This window comes from Crinia signifera, chromosome 9 (assembly GCF_055691185.1).
Source record: "Crinia signifera chromosome 9, ASM5569118v1, whole genome shotgun sequence".
NCBI classification, from domain to species: domain Eukaryota; kingdom Metazoa; phylum Chordata; class Amphibia; order Anura; family Myobatrachidae; genus Crinia; species Crinia signifera.
This window is the reverse complement of record NC_139225.1, coordinates 40,387,038-40,410,146: the sequence shown is the minus strand read 5'-3', so window position 1 is coordinate 40,410,146 and position 23,109 is coordinate 40,387,038. Positions and strand designations below refer to the sequence as shown.

At 46.7% G+C, this 23,109-nt stretch overlaps 1 protein-coding gene across 4 annotated transcripts in view; it reads left to right on the top strand.

Annotated features, from left to right (window-relative positions):
* PIP5KL1 (phosphatidylinositol-4-phosphate 5-kinase like 1) overlaps positions 1-9,408 on the top strand; it is a 45,808-nt gene extending 36,400 nt beyond the window's left edge. For all 4 annotated transcript variants that reach the window (XM_083158962.1, XM_083158964.1, XM_083158963.1 and 1 more), the window contains 6 exons: positions 1,692-1,816; positions 2,458-2,492; positions 4,881-4,936; positions 5,019-5,131; positions 5,567-5,729; positions 8,327-9,408. In XM_083158962.1, coding sequence (XP_083015088.1) covers positions 1,692-1,816; positions 2,458-2,492; positions 4,881-4,936; positions 5,019-5,131; positions 5,567-5,729; positions 8,327-8,759 — 925 coding nt within the window. In that variant the 3' untranslated portion in view covers positions 8,760-9,408. The remainder of the gene's footprint in view (positions 1-1,691; positions 1,817-2,457; positions 2,493-4,880; positions 4,937-5,018; positions 5,132-5,566; positions 5,730-8,326) is intronic.
* Positions 9,409-23,109: the final 13,701 nt, after the last annotated feature.

The following is a 23,109-nucleotide window of genomic DNA, read 5'->3' as shown; positions in this document are numbered from 1 at the left end:
AAGATGCAGTTTTCTGAAAAGATGCATCTTATTATACCATGATGGCCCTGGCTACAAGCTGAACACCCCTGGAACCCAGAGTGTGAAACCCCTGGCAATGAAATTCAAAATTAATTTAAAGCCTTATTTTGGGGCATAACGTGTCACGGGTGTTACGATGTGTGGTATAAAATATATCAAGGGCATTGAAACAATATCACTGTATTAAATGCATTGCTTTTCTTTGAAATATTTTAGGTACTTGTTTCCTAGCACGGCCACACCGATCATGATCTTGGGCATCGCAGGTAAAAAACCGCGTCGGTCGCATCGCATGCGGGCTAAAAAATCGCATGCGACCGATGCGATGCCCGCGATTTCCCAATCATCATAGGGAACAATGTTAAATGGGCCAGAAACCCCCCAAAACACCCCTGAACAGTGAAATGGCCCCCCCAAATTAGTTAACGCCACCCCACGATCAACGTGAACCCGAAGCGTGGCGAGCGCAGCGGTACGCGTCCTCCGACCTTTTCATACCCCCACTATCCACGTCGGCGTGGAGTTGAGAATATAATAGTGTGGCGAGCGCAGCGAGCCACCGAGCCCGAAGCGTGGCGAGGGGACGCAGATACCTGTGAAGCCCGCGAAGGGACGCGTTTACCTGTTAAGGTATCCGCGTCCCCTTGCGGGGCTTGCTGCGCTCGCCACGCTTCGGGCTTGGTTAAATTGAGGCATTTAACATTGTTCCCTATGGGAAATCGCGGGCATCGCGTCTGGACCATTTAAGCCTTTTTTAGCCGCCTGCGATGCGACCGACGCGATTTTGACTTTTTTCAATGCATTTCAATGGGAAATCGCGGCCATCGCGTCGGTCGCATCGCAGGCCACTAAAAATTACCCGCGATGCCCGCGATTGTGGCCGTGCTAGGAAACAAGTACCATATTTTATTTAAATTTTCATTAAATTACCTTAAATTTTTCAGTTTTAGGCAGATTTTTATTTTTTCAGTAGTTCTTCAGGAGTAATGTCACAGGACCCGCTGAACATGTGGGTCATTGGCTATAGAGGGGTTGTTAATGATGCAATGAGAGTACTTCATTAACAATATTGAGTGTACACACTAGAAGATACAGTAAAAGATATCACTCTGCCCTTTCTGAGCAATATCTTGTACTATATCCTCTAGTGGGTATGGGGCTTTAGGTTGAAGACAACTAGGTCATTATAATGATGTATACCAGTGGAGCTCCTACTTTATTGTAGGAGGGGGCTGCCACTGGCTGCAATGCTGGCACCCACCCGCCACCACTGCCCCACTCCCCGCCACGGTCTTGGGCCTGCGCAATGCAAATAGAAGGGACTGGCGCATGCTCAGTATCATCCTTTCTACTGTGCATGTGCATACACCCAGCTTCTATGGGATGCTTCAATTGCAGCCCATCAAAGCAAAGAAGCAGCCCTAAAAGGAGAGAACACCTCCCAACGGGACTGCCTTGGGTGATTGGCAGGTCAAACTTCCAATAGGAAGTCACTGCCAGTGCCGTATCACAGACTGCATCTGGCTTCACTACAGTGACGGATTTTCCCTGGGGGGGCATTCCTGCAAGTAAAAACCACCACTGATTATAGATTATTCAGCTACGTTCCACCTCAACCACCATCCTTTGCAATGTAGCAGGAGCTCAGCCTGTATGTTCTTTACTTTCAGGAATGACAAGCGTCTGTTTCTAAAAACACAGAGTAAGAGGGAGGTTCACTTCTTACTGCAGATCCTACTCAAATACATACAGCACTTTCAGGCCTACCCACACTCCCTGCTGGTGAAGATCTTGGGTGAGTAATAAAGGGAACAAACTGGCATGTATGCGCAGTGGCAGACTGGGGAAATGCAGTGATGCAGCTAAGTGGTATGCATGCATTATAATGTAGCAGACTAATAACAAAATTAACTGTAGCGTATACACCATAGTCCTGTACTGTAAAATTTAATAAACTTTAGAGGTGGATTTTCCATAATGCAACCTAGGCACCTGCCTAGGACCCAGCAGGTCCCAAGGGGCCCGTAAAGATACTTGGCCATCCAAAATGTTCCCAAAGGAGCATTGCGTGACTTACACGTGAAATCTTGACATCACGTGGACCTGTGGTCATTTACATGGACATGCATACCACTAATCTGGCATCATTGCATCCCCCACAGAAACCTATGCAGGGACGCGGCAAAGGAGGGATCGTAGCAGGTATCAGACCTGCCAGCTGTGGTCTCTCCTTCATACATTTAGGAGATAATTAATATTTGTGGCAAATGTTGGTTGATAAATGGGCCCCTTAATCTTGTAATTAAACTGCAAACTTTCTTGTTTATTCCTTACCCAGCTTTCAGTCAGTACATTGAATTGGCTAGCAACCAAATATGCTGTGAATTGTAGAATTTATTTACATAAAGAAATCTTGATGTTTGTCTCACTTTTCAGGGGTCCACAGTATCGTCCGGGAACATGAAAAAAAGGTAAGCACCACATGTAGTACCTCGTCTTATTCCGGTCACTCCTGAGAATGTGTTCACCCCTTTTTTTTTTACACCCAATTTTCTCTTGCATTTTGCTCGGTATACTGCCAATAGGATGACCCTATTTAGGTCAACATGCATTGGGTCAACTATTGAAGATCAAAGTGGCTTAGGTCAAACATTGCTATGGTTGACCAGGTTGGAAGGTCGAAACAAGCATTAGGTCCGGTCCAAGAGACTACTTTTTCTTTTTCCTTAGGTCCTGTCCAAGAGACCGGTGCTGGTTTCTTAAATATCGGGGGACCCCACCACTCTTTGTCCCCAACCGTTTTTGGAAAACAAGGACTGACTCAATGAGCCTGGGAGGGGGGGGGGGGGGGGGGGGGCCTTCTGAGCTTTTTACACACTTTATATATATATATATATATATATATATATATTTCGAGAGATCAGCACTCACATCCAGTAGATAACTCAGCAGGGGTGCTCCTTAAGGAATCCAAATTCCAAGGTATATACACAGTTCCAGTCCAATTTGGCCAGAAAGGGCACTCACCAACAAATGCAGGTAAAAGTTGCTTTTTAATCCAAGTATGGCATCATTTAAGTCAGGTCAACGTTTCAACCCCGTAGGGCCTTTTTCAAGACAGACAGATGTAGTTCAGTGTGTCACCAAGGCATGCCTGGCTTGGTGACACACTTGTGTGGAATTATTTATCTTTTGTGACGTCCTGTGAGTGCCGCCATACCCATTTGCTATCTTCTGTTCCTCTGCTGAGCGAGCCAGGAAGGCACCCGGGCACAGTAACCCCTGAACAGCCGGGTGGAGTGCCAGTCTTCAAATAGATACATATACATTTTTTATTGTCACGGCAATACGTTCTTAAAAATCGCACCTTCCTACATCTCGCCCTTTGCATTACCCAAGATGGTACACCATAGTCCTTTAGTCACTCTTTCTGTATATAGCAACTTTAAATGAAATCTGCAGTAAAGTTGCCTGATCTCTTGTCACATATGGGACACCTTTTTAGATTAGGGGATGACATCCTGTTTATCTATTTCTTTGGCTTCTGAGAGACCCAGGAAACTCTTCCTTACCCCTACTACTTATTGTGTACTGAGATGGTCAAGGCTTGATCATGTGACTGTTCTTTAATAAGCCACACCCACCTTCTCATGTCAGACTTTGCTTCCAGATCTCCAGGAAGTCCCCCACCATTTGTCATTTCCAGATTAATCTCTGAGAGGACAGGTTTAAAAGTAACCTAACCAATCCGCTTCTAGACAGATGTTTGCTAGCAGCTGATTGGACGCTATGGGCAACTCATGCAACTGTCCTCTTTAGAAGGTTTGGTACATTACCCACCCCACCACTACTCTCTCCATGGGCTTTAAGGTAAGGTGTGGGATGCACTAAAGCAAAAATGCGGTAAAGACCTGAAGGGGTTTTACTGCATTTTGGTATATACTAAAATCTGCACACTGAGTTACTGCAACAGGGTGTATAGCCAGAAAAACCTGGAGATACCCCATAGAAGCCTATGGGTTTCTTATCACGACCCCCACCGATCCCCCCCCAGAGGCGTAACTACTTTTTTTGCGCCCCCCGCCGGACATTTCAGCCCCCCCCCCCCCCCCCGAAATATTAACCCCGTCCCCATTGCCGCCGGCGCTTCTGCCTCTATCCCGACACGCAGATCTGTGTCGGGTGACGGGCGGTCATACAGCATTATGGGGGCAGCCATTTTCCGACAGTCTCTTATTATATTAGCACTGCAGCCGGAGCCGGGGACCGCCCGTCACCCGACACAGATCTGCGTGTCGGGTTAGAGGCAGCGGCGCCGGCGGCAATGGGGTAAGGAGGGGGAGGGCAGGAGTCAGGAGCCGGGACCAGGTGGTAACTATAGTCCCGCAGACCCCCCAGGCGCCCACACCTGCCTAGCGCCTCCCCGCCACCGCGGGGGCTGCAGGACTATAGTTACGCCACTGGATCCCCCCTCACATGTGTCTGGGCAGCCTACTGCTGTCCAGTGACCTCTGGGTGCAGGGAGGAGGAGGTGGAGCCCCATAGCAGCAGCAGGGGACAACAGGAGGGGGAGAGCCGCTGGGGACCCACTCATCCCCCACTGGCTGCTTCGCAAAGGGCAGCTCTTATCTCAAGAGCTGCCCTTTGTGATACTAATTGCACATGTTGGAGTATATGTTATTGGTATCCATGAAGTAGCCTGCAGAGTGGGGCGTTAAAGGGTGGCAGATGTTCGTGCATCCCATCCAAGGTCTTGTAATCTATTGCAAAGTACAGTATGTGATGCTTTGTTCTCATGTACTTATGGATTGCAGATGCCATCTTTGAACACTAATGCAGGTCTTTTCCCCACACTATAGAAATACTTTATCATCATGCAGAGCGTCTTCTTCCCAGATGAGCGGATCACTGGCCGGTGAGAGAAGATTCAGTTGTTTGCAGTCACTCACTGCAGAGAGTCACAGTTGGTGTTAGTAACTGTTCTCTTGTCTGTCCAGCTATGATATAAAAGGTTGTCATGTGAGTCGCTGGACTGAGCCAGAACCAGAGGGAAGCAGGGTTCTGCAGGTCTTCAAGGATATAAACTTTGAAGGAAATGTCATTTGTTTGGGTGAGTAAGTAGCCCTAACTTGTAAAAAGAGGGTTGCTCAGTCTGTCTGCTCCCAGTTCTCATGTGGTGATTCCACAAGTCATCCCTGCGATGCTCTCAGCCGGGTGCCGGGAAGGGATGTCTGTGCATACGCGGTCAGCGATGCCCCCCTCATAGCCCCGCTGACCGCACTGCCCAGCCAGAATGGTGGAAGCCCAGGGACCTGATGCAATGCTGCCTGATGTTGATACATCGGGCAGCATTGTATCCCCCATAGAAACCTATGGGGGATGTGCAGGAGGGATCGGAGATTGTACCTGTGGATCTTTTGTACCATATGGTTTCAGTCTATTGACCATTGACCTAAAATATGTAGATTATTTATACCACACCCCATAAGCCATACCAATACCAAACTGTGTACTTATTGGAAAAAAACCTCCTCTCCTCCCTCAGATCAGCAGCGCTCCTGGCTACTGCGTCAGACTGAGCTGGACACCCATTTCCTGCAGGACCTCAATGTCCTGGATTACAGCATGCTTGTAGGATTTCAGCCCCTGCACCCTGATGAGAAGAACCAGAATTGGTCTCTAGCCAACCTCATTGTCCGCACTAAAAGGTGAGCACAGGCTACTGAAACTGTAATTTACCACTATCCCCTAGGTTCTCAGCCCTGTATAATTTGTGGTGCTATTGAACCAATATATGCAAGTGTACGCAGCCTAGCAAACAGGTCTGCGACTGACTTTTATTACCGCCGCAGATTGCCAAAAAGGGGGCAGGCGCTGATGTCATGTGACATCAGTGCCCGCCCCCAGCAGGCATTGACCTGCCTGCGGTTCCAGGCGAGGGCCCAGTGTTTTTATGGGGACGCCCTTCTCCAGCCTCCTGGATTCCTGCCCACATTTTGCACTTACAGTTCCTTACACCAGTGGAGTTAAGATGGGGGGGGGGGTCAAGGCATGTCAAAGCACAGGGTGAGGCAAAAATTTCTCCTGCGCCTCATCCCTGACATTGCAAGCGGGGGCCATGATGTCAAATACAGCATGGCCCCAACCCCATTGTGTTACCCCACTATGCGGTTTATTTACTAGGGTGGGAGTTTTATGAAAGATACGATGTTGCCCATAGCAACCAACCAGATTCTACTTCTTATTTATTTAGCACCTTCTAGAAGAAAATAGAATCTGATTGGTTGCTTTAGATTATATGCAGAGAGGAGAATTCTCCTTCGCGTGGTTTTATTCCTTCGTCTCCTAACACAATGGATGGGAATTCATCAAGTTATGTATTCCATATCCTATATAATAAAGGTTTGCGGAACTCCTCCCCTTTATGGGGTGGAATTGCGTTGTTGTGCGTGGCTGCAGCCTCTAGATGGCGCCTGATGGAGTGACTAATGGTGTTTGGGTGTATACAACCATCATCACTGCCGTTACTTTTATGATGTTCCAACATTTTGATGGGCTACTAATTCATATATAATTATATAATTGGCGCTCTTTATAAAATAACTTTTATACATATCTTTTTTTCTATGACCGAAAAAAAAAGGAGGGGGGTTGGAGCAAAGATACAGTATGCTCCTGCTATGTGCTGTCGGGACACAGTGTGTGATTTTAAATCAAATAAATATCTATATATAATTCTCTAATACTTATCGAGAGATCTCAAACTAAAGCAGCAGCAAAAAATGAGGGCACTCTACCACATCCCATGTAAGAGAAAAGAAAAATAGATTGCTGCGCTGGATTTGGGGTCCCTCTTTATGAAATGTATACAGTTCACAGTTCCGGTGATACATAGTTTAGTCAATAGAACACTGACTAGACCTTATTTTTGTTAGTCTGGTTTTTCTTAATGCTTTATCAGTTTAAGGTAATTCACCCAGAGAGAGATGTCATATATATTTAAAAAAATCTAATATTTTATTCTAACTAAAAAAAAAAAAAAAAAAAAGGCTAAATTAAACATACGACAAATCATAAAAAATATACAAAGCAATCATACAAAAAATGATATAAAACATAAAATATTTCACTCCTATCTAGGGTGTGGAAAGTGGTAATCAACTGATGACGTTAATTGGTTACTAAAATATTGCTCCTGTTTAATTGATATAAAGCATACACAGGATGCAGTGAAAGATGAAGCTTTGATTAGTACATGCAAATTAGTAGATACAGATCTGTTAGTAAATCCTCATGAAAGTCAGGTTAGGAGAAATGGGTTTGTATTATAGGTACTACTCCTTCATAGTAAGGGTCAGATTTAGGGATGAAGGCGCCCCTAGGCACAACAATAATGTTTACTAAGTAGGACAGTTTATAGGGGCAGTATCTGCATGTCCTATCCATTTACACTCTATTTAAGATGGAATATAGTACAGTACAGTGGATATTTTGCAGTTATTGGTACATTTTGGGCTGACAGTACTATCACAGGCATCCAAGTGCCGCCCCCAAACATGTGCCGCCCCTAGGCCGGTGCCTCACGTGCCTAATGGGAAATTCGGCTCTGGTAATAACAGTGTTACTTGCTGATTCCTTCATATAAACATAGTTGTGGATCAACAGGTGGTCATCTAAACGAATGAAGATATATAAGCAGAGGCGTACCTACATATTCGTAGGCCCCATAGCTAAAGTTTGTAAGGGCCCCCTATTTAGCAACTGATGGTGATAAATGTATGTAAAACATATTAGTTAGACAGCAAAGATGGGCCCCCTTCAGCTTTGGGTCCCATAGCAGCTGCACCCCTTGCACCTATGGTAGTTATGCCCTTGTATATAAGCTTTGTCCCCGGCCTGGTTAGCACTTCCAGTTCTGCCTTCTCAGGGTTGATGGATAATGCGGCACTCCTTGTCCACAAGCAAACTGGTACCAGAAAACGATAATGGGTGTGTCCACTACCCAAAAGGTGGACCCCCAATCCAGCGCAGCAATCTATTTTCTGTTTTCTAAGACAGGAGTTTCCACAACATCTCTGCCAAACTTTGATTGGTAGACATAATACGAACCTCCTCCAGTATTATAAGTTAATTGTCCAAAGCAAAATTTTTTATTTGAATATCCATCTTTAATTCTGAGCGCTGTGTTTGGTTGGCATGTTTATAATCGGTATTAGTGGGTTTATTTATTTATGTGTTGGTTTGAATTTTAATTGTATTTCATGTCTTCCTAAATAAAACAAATGGTTTCTTTAATAATTCCCAGGTCTGTAAACGGCGCAGGCAGTCCGACCACCTCGAACTGCGCAAATGTTCCTGGAACTGTTGATGAGGAGGGTGAATCCATGGAAAAAGAGGAAGGGGGGAGAGATTTTAGTGGGACCCCGGAAATGACTTCTGGAAGACGCCTGCCCATGAAGAAAATTGGGCAGCAGTTCAGCACTGTGTCCGATATTTCGGATGTCATGGCACAAAATCGCCGCCTGCTTCCTAACTACAGGAACCCGCTGCATGTGATGGACGGCCCAGAATTAAGATACTTTGTTGGGATAATTGACATATTCACAGTCTATGGTTTGAAGAAAAGACTGGAGCACGTGTGGAAGAGTTTGCGTTACCGTGGGCAGGAGTTTTCCACGGTCAGTCCCTCCCGCTATTCGCAGAGGTTGTGTCACTGGGTGGAGACGCATACTGTCTAATACTTCATATGCCAAAGCTTTGATGCTGGACTTCACCGTAGAAGAAACCTTATGTGGTGTGTCTCTGAGGGGTGAAGCACAAGTTTCTCACATGAATGCACTAGAATACAACATAACATTATATATAGGACTTCAGTGTTTTTCTCAGACTGTAATTTCTGCTTTATACTTGAGGATAATATGTCCAAACTGGCCACATCCTTCCTTTACTTAAAATGCAGCTGTTGGCTTCACATAGTGGTGGCAGCCATTTTGTGGTGCGGGCCTATAGCCAGCCAGGAACATGCAGTCTATTTATTCACTGGGAACCAATGATGTTACAGAAGCAGAATTGATGGTGATGCCCAAAATTTCTACTGGCTGCATCCGCTTAAGCAGTCTTTAGAATAATGTAGAACAATGAATACGGTATGCTTTATGCATGGGATTCCAATTTTTCATGACAGAAGTGGTAGTGATTTTAGTGCTTTTTAACACATCATGGGCCTTATTCTGGTCCACATGCATTATTTTAATAATGTCTTCCCTCTCTTATAGCTTGTAGATGAAAGTTTACATGGGAACTAAAAAGTCACAAACGTTAAACTGAATTTTATTTATTCCTGTACGCGATATTGCAGAAAGTTTAATAAAGTTGTACTTGCACACAGTGGAGCAACCATTTTGTTTGAGTCTGTGCTATCATTTATAAAGACTGTTCTTCTGCAATACATCGCAGCCTGCATTCGATTGAATTTGGTGAATATTATGTTATTTATAAAGCTTTAAAATTTACCACACTGTACCAAGGGATTCTTATTACAAACCTAAGCATGCATGATAATAAACATAAACCTGATCTTACAATCTCAGGGGCAAACGCAGGATTTTCAGAAGGGGGTTTCCAGAGGGGCGGAGCAAAGCACAGAGATGGACAGTTAGGTGACCCGATAGACCAAATGTATATAAATAATAATAATAATTAATAATAATAATAAAAAAAATATATATATATATATATATTCCAGTCAATCCGGCACTCTGCTGTTAGAGCTGGGTATATGAATGCTCCGGTGCCTTCACTCGAACAAGGAGTTCCAAATAGTACAAGGAGGATGCGGCACTCATCAGTCTTTATAATTGGTTACTCCCGAAACATGTCGGTAGCAACAATAAAGAACCAATTATAAATACTGATGAGTGCCGCATCCTCCTTGTAATATATATATATACACAAATACAAATGCTCCGGTGCCAAGCTGGATGATACCGCAGTATCCAATGATAGAGAAGTGACAAGCGGCACCCGGAGGCTGTTCAATGAGTCAAAGCAGACAAGGCTGGATCAAACGTTTTCGAAGTTTAATTACTTCTTCATCATCCTGATGAAGAAGTAATTAAACTTCGAAAACGTTTGATCCAGCCTTGTCTGCTTTGACTCATTGAACAGCCTCCGGGTGCCGCTTGTCATCTCTCTCTCTCTCTCTCTCTCTCTCTCTCTCTCTCTCTCTCTCTCTCTCTCTCTCTCTCTCTCTCTCGAAAGATCCGGCACTCCAAGGGTTAAACTTGCAGCTTGCTCTGGTGCCTTTCCAATGCCAAAGGAAATGCAGACGGAGTTGTAGCAGAAGCGGCACTCTGAGACTTCACAGGAATTTTTAAATGCTTTTATTGCATATAAGTCAACACACCAACACTGTGTTTCGAGCTGCTGCTCATCCTCAGGGTACCTATATATTATATACATACATACATACATGGGCATCAACAGCAGTGTAGGCCCCTGAGCATAACGATGTATTGGGGCCCCTACGGATCCTCCAGCGGTAGGGGTGGGGGAAGCTTTGATGTCCCGCGTGTGGTAGGGGGTATTATATCAACCGCTCAGCATGTATGGCCTGGATCAGTAATTTCTACTAATTACCCCTTACTGCACAGATGGTGGGAGAAGGGGGCATTGGGCTGAATGAAGGGTCCTGATACATAACTTCCAGGGTAGTAGAGGATGTTTAATATGCAGATGAGGGGTGTATAGTGGAATGGGCTTATTATTCATAATTTTCTGATGGGAGGACATCTTGCTTGACTGCAGATATCTCCAGTTCCCGGAAATAGTTATCTTAGATTTTAATGGAATTAAAAACTAGAGAATCCCACCTACCAAATGGTATTGGGGACTAGGGGATCAGAGTTCAGGAGGCAGAGCAATCTGCCAACGAGTATATAAAACTACATACCAGGTGTGTGGAGCTGGAGCAGTAACCAGCTGCTGGAAGGCTGATATCTCTGGTTCTGGGAACAGTAGAGACAAGCTGCTAGTGTCCATCAAAGGGGGAGAGTCTAAGCTTTTGTAATATACCCTCAAAAAAAACTCTGTCAGACAGAACCTGAAATATCTGACTGGGAAGAGCAATTAACAGGCTTGGATGGGGACCACTGCTTTGAAGTCAGATATCTCCGGTTCCCAAGGACCGATTTTTAAAATTCTTGTACCCATGGAAAGAGGGGGATACTGGGCACTCAGAACCCCCCCCCCCCCCCGCGTGCGCTACTGAATCTGTAGATTTTTTAACCAGCGTTGGCTGCAGCTCCGGCTACCAATAATGGGGGGAGAGGGCACGAGATGGCACCACTAAGCAAATATAATACGTGAAGATATATGTACAGATGGGGCCGGTTTTATCTTTGCTGGCGAACCGGCAGCTACACGGTGCTGGCGATCCGCCAGCAACATGGCGCTCCATCTGACTGAGACGCACGTGCGTCCCCCACGCACGCGCGTCTCAGTATCCGGGCGGCGAGGCGGACGCAATACTGTCCGCCTCCCGCTCGATAGTGCTGGGGGGGACCCGAGGAGGCTGCGGGGGGTGCGGTCGCCCGGTGTGGGCACCGGGCGACCGATGGCAGCACAGTCAGAAGGGGACGCGCGCGCACCTCGCCATCGCCATCGCCATCATCTGCAAAGATGAATCCCGATACATCTGTATACAATCTGGCAGTGTATCCCTATACCTCCCAACATAGCCATATAAGGAACTGTCAAACACCCTTTTTTCTTCTAGAAAGGAATCTAGGACGCAAGGGCACAAGTTTAGATTAGAATACATTTTGTTCATCTAGAACAGGGGTCCTTAAACTTTTTTGCTCTGGGACCCTATTAGACAATAACAAAAATTACGGGACCCCAACAAGTGAATGCAGATGGTCATCACATGATATGTGTAGTCAGCAGACAGCACATACATGGCAGCATTGTGGAGGCACAGAGTGATGGGAGGAGGCTAAAATATCAGACCATTCAACAGACCTTTCAGTCTATTTGAATCACTGTCTGAGATTAGAAAGCCTGATGGTCAGCAACATGGAGTCGCGACCCCATGATGAGTAGGTCGGGACCCACTTTGGGGTCAGGACCCACAGTTTGAGAACCGCTGATCTAGAAGAAAAAAATGTCTTTACATTCAGAGCAGTCAAACTTTGGAACTCTTTTCCTGGAGAAGTGGTGTCGGCAGACACTATAAATACGTTTAAAATAAGGTTGGATAATTTATTGGTTAAAAACATCCATGGGTACGAATAATCTGTCTTTAAAATATCAGAACATACTATACAATAAGGGATAAGCTACTATAAACATAGGTTGAACTAGATGGACTCAAGTCTTTATTCAGCCTCAACTACTATGTAACTATGGGCCTTATTCGAGTTCACTCTTTCTGACAAAATCCTTCTTAGATGGACAAAACCATGTGCACTGCAGGGGGGCAGATGTAACATGTACAGATAGAAATAGTTTTGGTGATTTTTTGGTGATTCTTTGCAGGGTAAATACTGGCTGCTTTATTTTAACACTGCAATATAGATCTCACTTAGAAGTAAAACCCCACCCAAATCTAATTAGATCTGCACAAGTTACATCTGCCCCCCCTGCAGTGCACATGGTTTTGTCCATCTATGAAGGATTTTGTCTGAAAGAGTGAACTCGAATAAGGCCCTATGTAACTATATAGCCGTCTGTGCAATTGGGATCTTCGTGCAGTCTAGCAGCTGTGGTACTGAAAAGGGGAAGTGGCTTCATCTAAAGAGGGCGTGGCTTAGCAGGGAGTTTGTATTGTTCTATGCCAGGGGTGTCCAAACTTTTTGCGACAAGGGCCAGATTTGGTGAAGTGTAAATGTGTGGGGGGCCGACCATTCAGCCTGATATTCTTTGAATCATTAATCACATCAGAATGGTCCCCCACTCTGCCCCATTCACTGTATGTCCCCCAGTCTGCCCCTCCTTCACTGTATGTCCCCCATTCACTGTATGTTCCCCACTCTGCACCTATTCACTCTGTCCCCCAGCCTGCCCGCCTTCTCTTATTGTCCATCAGTGCCTCCATTCATTATATGTCCCCAAGCCTGACCCTCCTTCACTGTATGAACCCCATTCACTATGTACCCCACTCTGCCCCATTCACTGTATGTCCCCCAGCCTGCCCATGCTCCCCCTTCTCTGCATGGCCATCACTGCCTCCATTCACTGTATGTCCCCCAGCCTGACCCTCCTTCACTGTATGTCCCCCAGCCTGACCCTCCTTCACTGTATGTCCCCGACTCTGCCCCCTCCCTTCTCTGTATGTATCCCAGCCCCTTGTGTGAGCCAGGGGAAGGAGAGACAAAGCAGGCACTGCAAGGACAGGAGATGGTTGGGCTCCCGCTGCCGCCCTCCTCCCCTCTGCATGTTACGGGAGCAAGCTTCCCCCTTGCTGCCCCCCTCCCCAAACACTGCTGTCACTGATTGTGGAGTAGGGTGATATATACGGTTGCAGCAGCAGGGGTAGCACGCCAAACACATCTGACTGGGGCGGCCGGCATCTCCTCACTGCAGCAGACTCCAAGGTAAAGGCGCTCTCGCCGGGGCCCCACCTTTAGTGTCCTGTGCTGTGCTTCCCACATCTGATGCTCTGCACGCTTCCAGTTGGAGGCTGCGGGCCGCTTGAAATGACAGTACGGGCTGCATTTGGCCCCCGGGCCTGACTTTGGACATGCCTGATATATGCACTCTACTTACCCCAGTACACTCTGTCCCAGTGTGAGTCGAGCTGCAATTTAAAAAATGTCATACTGCCCTAAAGCCTGCTTTACATTACATTATTCATTTCAGATGTTTAAGGCAATATTGCCATATTTAAGCAATACACAGTCAGCAATGATATCATATTTAAGTGTCTGGTATGTCCGTCTGAATCTGTTCCCCTAACATACCATTCTAAGACTAACACCATCATGTCAGCTGCATGAAGAATGTTAAATATGGCAATATTGTCTAACTCCTTCAGGATGGGATGCACTAAAGGAAAAATGCAGTAAAACACCCATTTTCAGTGTTTTTTATACCTCATTTGTACATGCCGTGCGTCAGGACTTCCATGTGGAGATAATGCCAGCGAAAACTTTCATTAACCTATAGAAGCCTATGGGCTTCTTTATGCATCATCCTGAGAGGATCTGCTAGAGATCCCTACCATCATCCCCCATGGTGTCTGCGTGTTTACGGACTCCAAGGTTACAATAAGACCTGAGTGCGGTGAGATACAATTTACTTGTACGGCTTGGGCCACATGTAGCATTTTATCAGGTCTCGTTTAACGGGCTCTCCTTAGCAGGAAGGAGTGTTTTGGATTCACACACTAGCATTTCTGCTGGGTGCCGCTGCACAGGATGTGGCCAGTGTCATGACAAGATTTTAAGTAGCAAAGAAGAAGAAGGAAAGACTCTCTGTTTTTTGGGGCACTCTTTTACTTCAGATTACGCAAGGTAATCTATATATATTAATTTGGTCATTAAGATAAGTACAAAGTGTGGCGAGGTACACACTATCTCACCTGTCACTTTAATAGTAAATTTACAGATTAAGGCCTCTCAGATGAGAGTGAATATCTGCAAGTGGAAAAGCAGTACCTATAGTAATTTTGTAACTGTAGGTGATTATTTCTTTTTTTTTTCCATATTAAATTTTATTGAGATTTTCAAATAAAAGACAGGGATTATTCATAAACAAAGCTGCACATAATACAATCGATTTTTTTTTTTTTAAGGATGGTGGGGGGGGGGGAGGGAAAAGGAGGGGGGGGGATGTTTAGGGACGGTACAAATACACATTAATATATTCTATTCACAAATGTCACATACAAATGGAAACTGCTTAGGGCTTATTTTATTTTTAAGGCAGCATTATGGCAATTAGGTTGTAGTAGGTAGTTAATTAAAGAGGCACCGAGAAGGACATCCCATAGGGAACTTATTTGAAGGGGGGAATCCATTAATCATTCTGGGCTGGGGAGTGGAGAACTGAGGTGTCAATGATTGGGCTATATCCTCTCGGATGGCCCATAGTCTCTCTATACTCCGCCCATCTGCGCCACCTGAGGTGTACAGGAGTCGCCCTGGGAGGGTGCAGCACTCCCGCTGTTTCAAAAAGGAAGTGTCTATGAATCTTGTTAATGATCGTTTGAGGGGAAGGCGTTTCCGCCGACTTCCAAAGTTGGGCAATTGCGGCTTTGGTTGCTACCATTATGTGGCCCAATAAGTATGCGTCTCCCGGGTGAAGTGTCTTCGGGGGGATATGGAACAGAGCAGTTAGTGGGTTCCTAGGGATGTCCTGCTTGAGCACACATGCGGTAAACAGGAAGATATCTCTCCACAATAACTCCAGTGCCGGGCACTCCCAAAATATGTGTAGGATATTCCCCCTCCCACCACAATTCCTCCAGCATGACGGGGACACGGTGGGCCAGAATTTATGTAGACGGGCCGGTGTGAGGTATGCCCTATGCATTAGCTTGTAATACATTTCTGCGTGGTTGACACATTTAGAAATTTTAAAGCAGGACTGGAATATCCGCCTCCATACCTCCTCCGTAAATGTGTCTGGGAGGTCTCTCTCCCACTGAATCTGCGAGGGGAACCTCTTATTTATGCTCGGGACCGACATATAATTATACCATTTGGAGATACCTCCTCTTGAATTAGTAGACTCAAAAAATTACTTCAGAAGGCCTGGAATTCCCTTCCTATTAGAGGGTTTAGGTAGATTAACATTAAGCCAGTGTCTAATCTGTAGGAATTTGTAAAAGTCCTGCCTGGGGACAAAATATGACTGCTGCAGTTGGGAGAATGACATTAAGATTCCATCCGCTATGAGATCTTGGACTGAGTTTAAGCCCAACCCGGCCCAAGACTGGATTGATAGGTCAGGAATTAGGGCAGCTATAGATTTCAATGTGAGTTGAGGGGAGGGAAGTTCGATATCCCCCTCCTGGGCGGCCAGTTTATGCCAAACTGATATGGTAGTGCGTGCTGCTTTTGGTAATATCATTGGAGGAAGGGGGGATAAGGCTGGGAGTCTAAGCAAATCCGGGAGAAGGAGGGGGTGCACAAGGGCCTTCTCTATCACCACCCAGGGCTTAGTTGGGGTTTCAAGGAACCACTCCTTAGCCTGGCTTAGGAGACACGCGGTGTGGTATCTGACGAGATCTGGGCATCCAACTCCCCCCGCATCCTTAGGAAGGGCGAGAGTTTTTGCTATCTTAGGTTTAGCACCTTTCCATATGTAGGTGGATAAGGTTTTGTTGAACTTATTAGATATGGAGGTGGGGAAGGGACGAGGGATGGTACGGAAAATATAGAGCAATTTGGGAAGTAGTACCATCTTTACTGCAGCAATGCGGCCCACCCAGGAGGTTTCTTGCATCATCCACTCCTTGGTCAGAGCTTCAAAAGCTTGTAGGAGAGGGAGATAGTTAATCTCCAGAATGTCGCATTCTCTAGCTAGGTTAATGCCCAGATACTTGATGGACTTGGTCTTCCATGCATATCTATAGTCATTTTTTAAGCGTGTAAGCACTACCTCCGATATGTCCATTGGGAAGGCCTCTGTTTTTGTGGTATTTAACTTATAATAAGATACCTTAGAGTAGGCCTCTAGTGTTTTGTGCAAATGGAGTAAAGAAGAGGTTGGCTCCTCCAGACAAAGTAATACGTCGTCTGCGAACAGACTAATCTTGTGGGATATACCCCCAATAACAGGTCCCTGTATAAGTGCCTGGGAGCGGATAGCTTCTGCCAGGGGTTCAATCGCCAAGGCAAATATTAGCGGGGAGAGTGGACATCCCTGGCGTGTGCCGTTAGTTATATCAAAGGGCGAAGAGGAGCTGCCATTTGCTAATACTCTTGCTGATGGGAGGGAGTACAGGGCTAGGATGGAATGAAACATTCTCCCCCCGATTCCAAACTTCCGAAGGGTGGCACGTAGGTAATCCCAGTTTAGTCTATCAAAAGCCTTTTCGGCATCGAGCGATAGAACTAGGAGGGGCCGTTTCTGCCTCTGACAGTACTCCATGACATTAATAATTCTGCGCGTATTGTCAGGTGCCTGTCTGCCAACTATAAATCCAACTTGGTCTGAGTTGACCAGTTTGGGTAGCAGGTAAGCGATTCTGTTAGAAATTAGTTTTGCGTAAATTTTGACATCTACATTGAGAAGTGCTATCGGGCGATAATTCTGTACGTTAGTGGGTGTTTTACCTGGTTTGGGAATTGTTACGATGCGAGCCTCTAGCATCTCTTTAGGGAAGGCGGTGGCAGAGGAGGCCTCGTTAAACACTGGGACTAGGGTAGGGGCTAGTTTAGTTTTAAAAGTTTTGTAAAAGTTAGTGGGGAATCTGTCTAGCCCTGGGGCCTTGTCCGAGGGCAGCGCGTCTATGGCTAGTTCAACCTCCTCAACACTCCAAGGAGCATCCAGACGGGTACACTCATCGGAGTCCAGGGAGGGCAGGGATTGAGCTTGGAGGAACCTGTTGATCTCCGAAAGGGAGGGCTGATGTGTTTCTGGATCCTGCTTTAGGTTATACAGATTGGCATAATAGTTAGCAAAGGTCTCAGCGATATCAGTGGGATCCGATACCTTGGTCCCATTAGAGGTGTATATGGCTTGGATGCGAGTAGAAGCCCTGCGTCCCCTTAGTTTATGCGCTAGGAGTTTGTTTGCCCTATTGCCCAATGTATAGAACTTTTGGTTCAGTTTATTAATATTACGCTGGACTTCCGCTAAGGTGTGTAAGTTAACCCTGTCCCTGGCAGCTAATAATTGCTTGTACTTATCTCTGTTGGACGGGTCCGCTTTATGTGCACTCTCTAAACCTGCTAATTCAAGCTCCGCCTCTAGAAGATCTTTTTTATATTTTTTCTTAAGTCTAGAGGCCATCTGGATCGAGGTGCCGCGCATAACCGCCTTTAACGCACACCAGTGAACAAAGGTCGATGTGTCATCAGTACTATTTGTGTCCAGATATGTGTCAAGCGAAGACTGTAGGGCCTGGAGGGCCTCCTGCTGGTTTAGCAAGGATGGCCTCAGCCTCCAGGGGCCTGGTGGGATTCTATGCTTAGATACCTCCCAGTTGATCAACAAAGGGGAGTGGTCCGACCAGGTGGACGGCAGGATGTCTATCTTAGATACCGAGGGAATGGTCCATCTACTCACTAGAGCCAGATCTATATGTGAATAAGACTGATGTACGTGTGAAAAGAAGGTGTAGTCCCTCATTGAGGGGTGTTTAACCCTCCATAGATCATAAAGTTCGAATTCTGCTAGGGTTTTACTAAAGTTAGGTAAGTTGTCTCTGTTCCTGTTGCGTCTAAATGTGCGTGGGAGTTTTGACTTATCTAAGAAGGGGTCAGGAACCGTATTAAAGTCTCCTAAGATCATTAGGGCCCCTTTAACCTGGGATTGCAGTGCGTTCAGAAATTTCCTAAGGAATTTCAACTGCTTAGCGTTTGGGGCATAGCAGGATGCAATAGTCACCTCAACCCCGTCTAAATGGCCGGTGAGGATCAGGTATCTCCCCTCAGGGTCTGCGCATTGGGAAAGTAAAACAAACGGGCAGTCTTTAGATATCAGGATAGCCACACAGGCTTTTTTGTTTGGGCCGTTGGCTCTATAACATACTGGGTATCTATGATCGGTGAATAGGGGGGGATTTTGCGCTTGGAAGTGGGTCTCCTGGAGAGCGACCACCTGCGCTCTTTTTTTGTGGAAGTAATTTAGTGCCAGTTTCCGTTTCTGGGGAGAATTTAGACCTTTTACATTTAATGATAACAGCTTAACCATAGTCCTGAGGGGGGAGATGCTGAACACGTTCTGTGGATCTGCCTAAATCAAGGAGGTCCCAAAGCAATATAAGCAGTAGGTGCCTATTTCTGAATACAGTGTCTTTGTACTTAAGTTGGGTATGGGGGTAATAGGGGGGGGAAGAGGGGGTTAAGGGGTTGAAGTGATCCCCTTTGGGATCAATACCAGCCAACAATCGACTTTGGCTGGGTACCATCTCGAGTGGGGGGTAGCAGCCTGCTTCCCACCTCCCGGGGAGCAGAACAGTCAACTTCTAGTAGAATAAGGTTAAAGTTAAAGTTAAGGGCCAATCTCCCCCTAAGGGGTGTAGTTAGGTTATTAATAACGGCCACAAAATGTGTTGTGGTAACATAAAACCGTATAACTGTATATCCAATCTCTAAGCTAACCATCTAAACATTAACATTAATACCACTACCAATGGGAAGCCTAAATGTAAGATAGGGAGTAGAGCTATGCTCGGGTTTCATTCAAGGCAGCCCAACAACAGTGTTTAGATATAATGCATTGTAGCAAACAAGGAGTCCCGACAACAACCGTGAGAAGTATATTTAGCAAGGGAGCTAAGATATGGTGAATACTGAGTCACACCCGGACAGCCCAATTTACCTCACCCCACTGTAGACCAGTCCTGCTGAAGTCGACGTGGGGAGGAAGGGCCAGGTCCGGTGCTAGGAATGTTCCACGATGACAGAAGCTTCTGTCCATCCTCTGGTTCTAAGATAGCAATCGTGGTGCCTTCCCTGGAAACTAGAAGCTTCGTTGGGAATCCCCACCTGTAGGGTACGTTCGCATTTCTCAGTGCCGATGTTATGGGCTGGAACGAACGTCTCCTGAGGATGGTAGCTGTAGACAAGTCCCCAAATAGTTGGAGCTCTCCCAGAGCCGGCGCCATTTCTGATGAAGGTCTGGCCGCTTTCATTAATGCTTCTTTAATATGGAAGTAGTGCATTTTCATAAGCACGTCTCTGGGAGCAGATGTAGGAGCCGCCCTGGCTTTAGGGAGTCTGTGTATCCTATCTATGAGTAGATCCGCTGTTGAAGCTTGCGGTAAGAGTTTCTTAAACACTGCCATGGTGTAGTCGTGCAGACTACTGTTTGAGATGTTTTCCGGGATGCCTCGGATCTTAAGGTTGGATCTCCGAGACCTGTCCTCAAGGTCGGCCACCTTCTCCCGCAGTGCCCTGACCTCCGCCCCGAGAGTGTCGTGTGAGTCAATTAGCCCGTTATGAGAGCCAACAACTTCCTCCATTTTTGTCTCGAGGTGGTCTGTGCGGGCGCCAGGCTCGTCCACGGATTGCTGGCAATTCTGTATTGCGGCGCGAATTTCCGCAGTGACCTCGCTTTTGAATTCCGAGAAAAGTAATTTCAGGGTGCCGACCGTGAGGGCATCCGAGTCTTTTACAGAGGTAGAAGGCATCTCCGTAGGATTGTCAACAGGCAGTTTCGGCTTTGTTGGTGGGGCCGAGGTGGGTGATACATCAGAGGGCCTGTCCATATCTTTTTTGTTGGATGGATGTGGGGATACCTTAAAGAAAGGAATCTGTGACACCGATTGGGGCGCTTTGCTTTTCTTGGGTGGCATAATAGCTTGAAGGAAGGGACAAGTGAGATTGTTCGTCAGATTGGCCGCCAATACAAATTAGTAGTGCATTGCGGGGAGTCAGCCCTAGGTTAACCACGTTATGGAGCCCCGGGAGGTGGGTGGAGCCGCCGAAGGTCACTCCTCCATCACGGGTTGCATCATCCGGCGATGGCAGAATAGGGCAAAACTTTGTGTAGGGTGCCCCCAGCTAGTGCACTTTAACTTAGAGAGCCCGCAGAGTCTTCCTATACAGGGTGGAGCCTGACATAGGTGGTAGGGTATGGCAGCTCCTTGTGTTGTACAGCTAAACAGCAGATGGCATTGGTATGAAGTCTGCATCAAAAGAACAGGGAGAAGGCTGGTTCTGGCCACTAGATGGAGCTCCCGCATAGGCCACCTCAGTATAGTCCTCACATGTATCCAGGGGATCTCTGTGTGTGACGTTTTTGCTTATGCCACATCCAAGATGGCCGCCGCTGATCACAGAGAGAGTGCTGGGCCAGGGGGGGGGGATGCAGGCGCAATGTACCCGCTCTCCCTGCTTCAGTCCTGGCTCAGGGGGGTGTCCAGGGGGGCCTGGGGATGCCTGGCTGGTCTGTTGGTGGTCTCAGACAAGGATTCAGTAGCGTTTTTGATCATGCCACATCCAAGATGGCCGCCGCGAATTACAGGGTGAGTGCTGGGGGGGGGGGATGCAGGTGCAATGTACCTGCTCCCCCTGCTTCAGTCCTGGCTCAGGGGGGCCTGGGGATGCCTGGCTAGTCTGTTGGTGGTCTCAGACAAGGATTCGGCAGCGTTTTTTATCGTGCCACATCCAAGATGGCCGCCGCAAATTACAGGGTGAGTGCTGGGCCAGGGGGGATGCAAACGCAGTGTACCTGCTTTCCCTGCTTTAGTCCCGGCTCAGGGGGGTGTCCAGGGGGGCCTGGGGATGCCTGGGTGGTCTGCTGGTGGTCCTGAAAAGGATTCAGCGGCGTCTCTCGGCCGCGGAGCTCGAGTCCCAGCAGGTGTCCAAAATCTAGGTCCCGGCTCCGGAGCCTCGAGTAGGCCGCAACCTGCAGAAGCCTAAAAATAGGCTTCCCGATTCCGCTGCTGCTCGGGCTGACCTCCAGAGGGGTGTACAGGTGCAGGGGGTTCTCTGTGTGTCCTCTGGATTGGGTATGGTGTCTGGAGTCCCACTTTTTCCTGGCTGTATGTAGGAGCTCAGGCAAAGTGCTGCTTATCACAATGGCTGCTAGGCCACGCCCCCCGTAGGTGATTATTTTTAGTTCACAATGTGTAGGGGAGAATTGGGGACCCTGTGTGGGGTTCCCTCAGTTCTCCTCTTTTGAGTGAGTTTATTAAAATATAGCTTTTAATCAAATACCTTAAAAAATTGGACTAGACCGATATATAACTAAACTTGGACACACATACATAAATGACATGAAAGAGAGACAGTATACGTTGGGTAGTCTCCGTGGGTAAAGATCTGGTGCCGTCACTCCTCTGTAAATTCCAAAGAGGAGATTTAGTGGCGGCTAGTATCAATCCGACCAATTCGTACAGAGAGAATAATTTCACAGAGTATCTCCCAAAATTCAAATAAAGGCAGAGTGATCATGTATCTACTTGTTAATCTTGTAGAATTTATATTTGCAACAAATTATTCTGCAACATTGTTTACTTGGTGGAGAGGAGGCCAATTGTCATATGTGTCTCTAGGGGTCACCCTAGGAACAAATTAACCTGTTTGTTGCCACGGAGGATGTATACATACACGATTTACTGTCCTGATACAGATATAGAAGTCACACTAAACAGTGAAGTTTTGCAGAATGCATACATTTAATACCAGTCTACCTGCAGTTTTATGGTGCTCTCATACTTATAGCACCCAGTATCTGGTATGGGCATTTATCATATCACATTCCATTTGTGCAGCGGGTCAGTAATATAATAACAGCTGTGATAAATCTGAGGGGTATCGGTATGAGGTTGCCAGGGGTTTTCCTCTGGTCCTAATGTGGGTTATAGTTGGGTTCTGGGAAAAGAGGGGTTAGAGGTAGAGTGGTTAGAGGTAGAGTGGTCTGAAGATCCCCATGAGGGTGGTGTGAGGTGTTCCCAAACCTACTTTATATACCCTCAACAGACAGGCAGTGAGATCTGGTCAGTCCAGGGAAGGTCCCCCTTCCGTCTGGCAGGTCCCTCTAATCCTGTGGTCAGCTGCCATCAAAATAATTGAGTGGGCTTTGTGGGTATTGTGGGGGAGCACCTCCCCTCTGGGTCTCAGAGAAGTGGTAGTTGGCTCTGGGGGCCAGAGACCCAGAGGGGAGGTGCTCCCCCACAATACCCACAAAGCCCACTCAATTATTTTGGTGGCAGCTGACCACAGGATTAGAGGGACCTGCCAGACGGAAGGGGGACCTTCCCTGGACTGACCAGATCTCACTGCCTGTCTGTTGAGGGTATATAAAGTAGGTTTGGGAACACCTCACACCACCCTCATAGGGATCTTCAGACCACTCTACCTCTAACCACTCTACCTCTAACCCCTCTTTTCCCAGAACCCAACTATAACCCACATCATGACCAGAGGAAACCCCCTGGCAACCTCATACCGATACCCCTCAGATTTA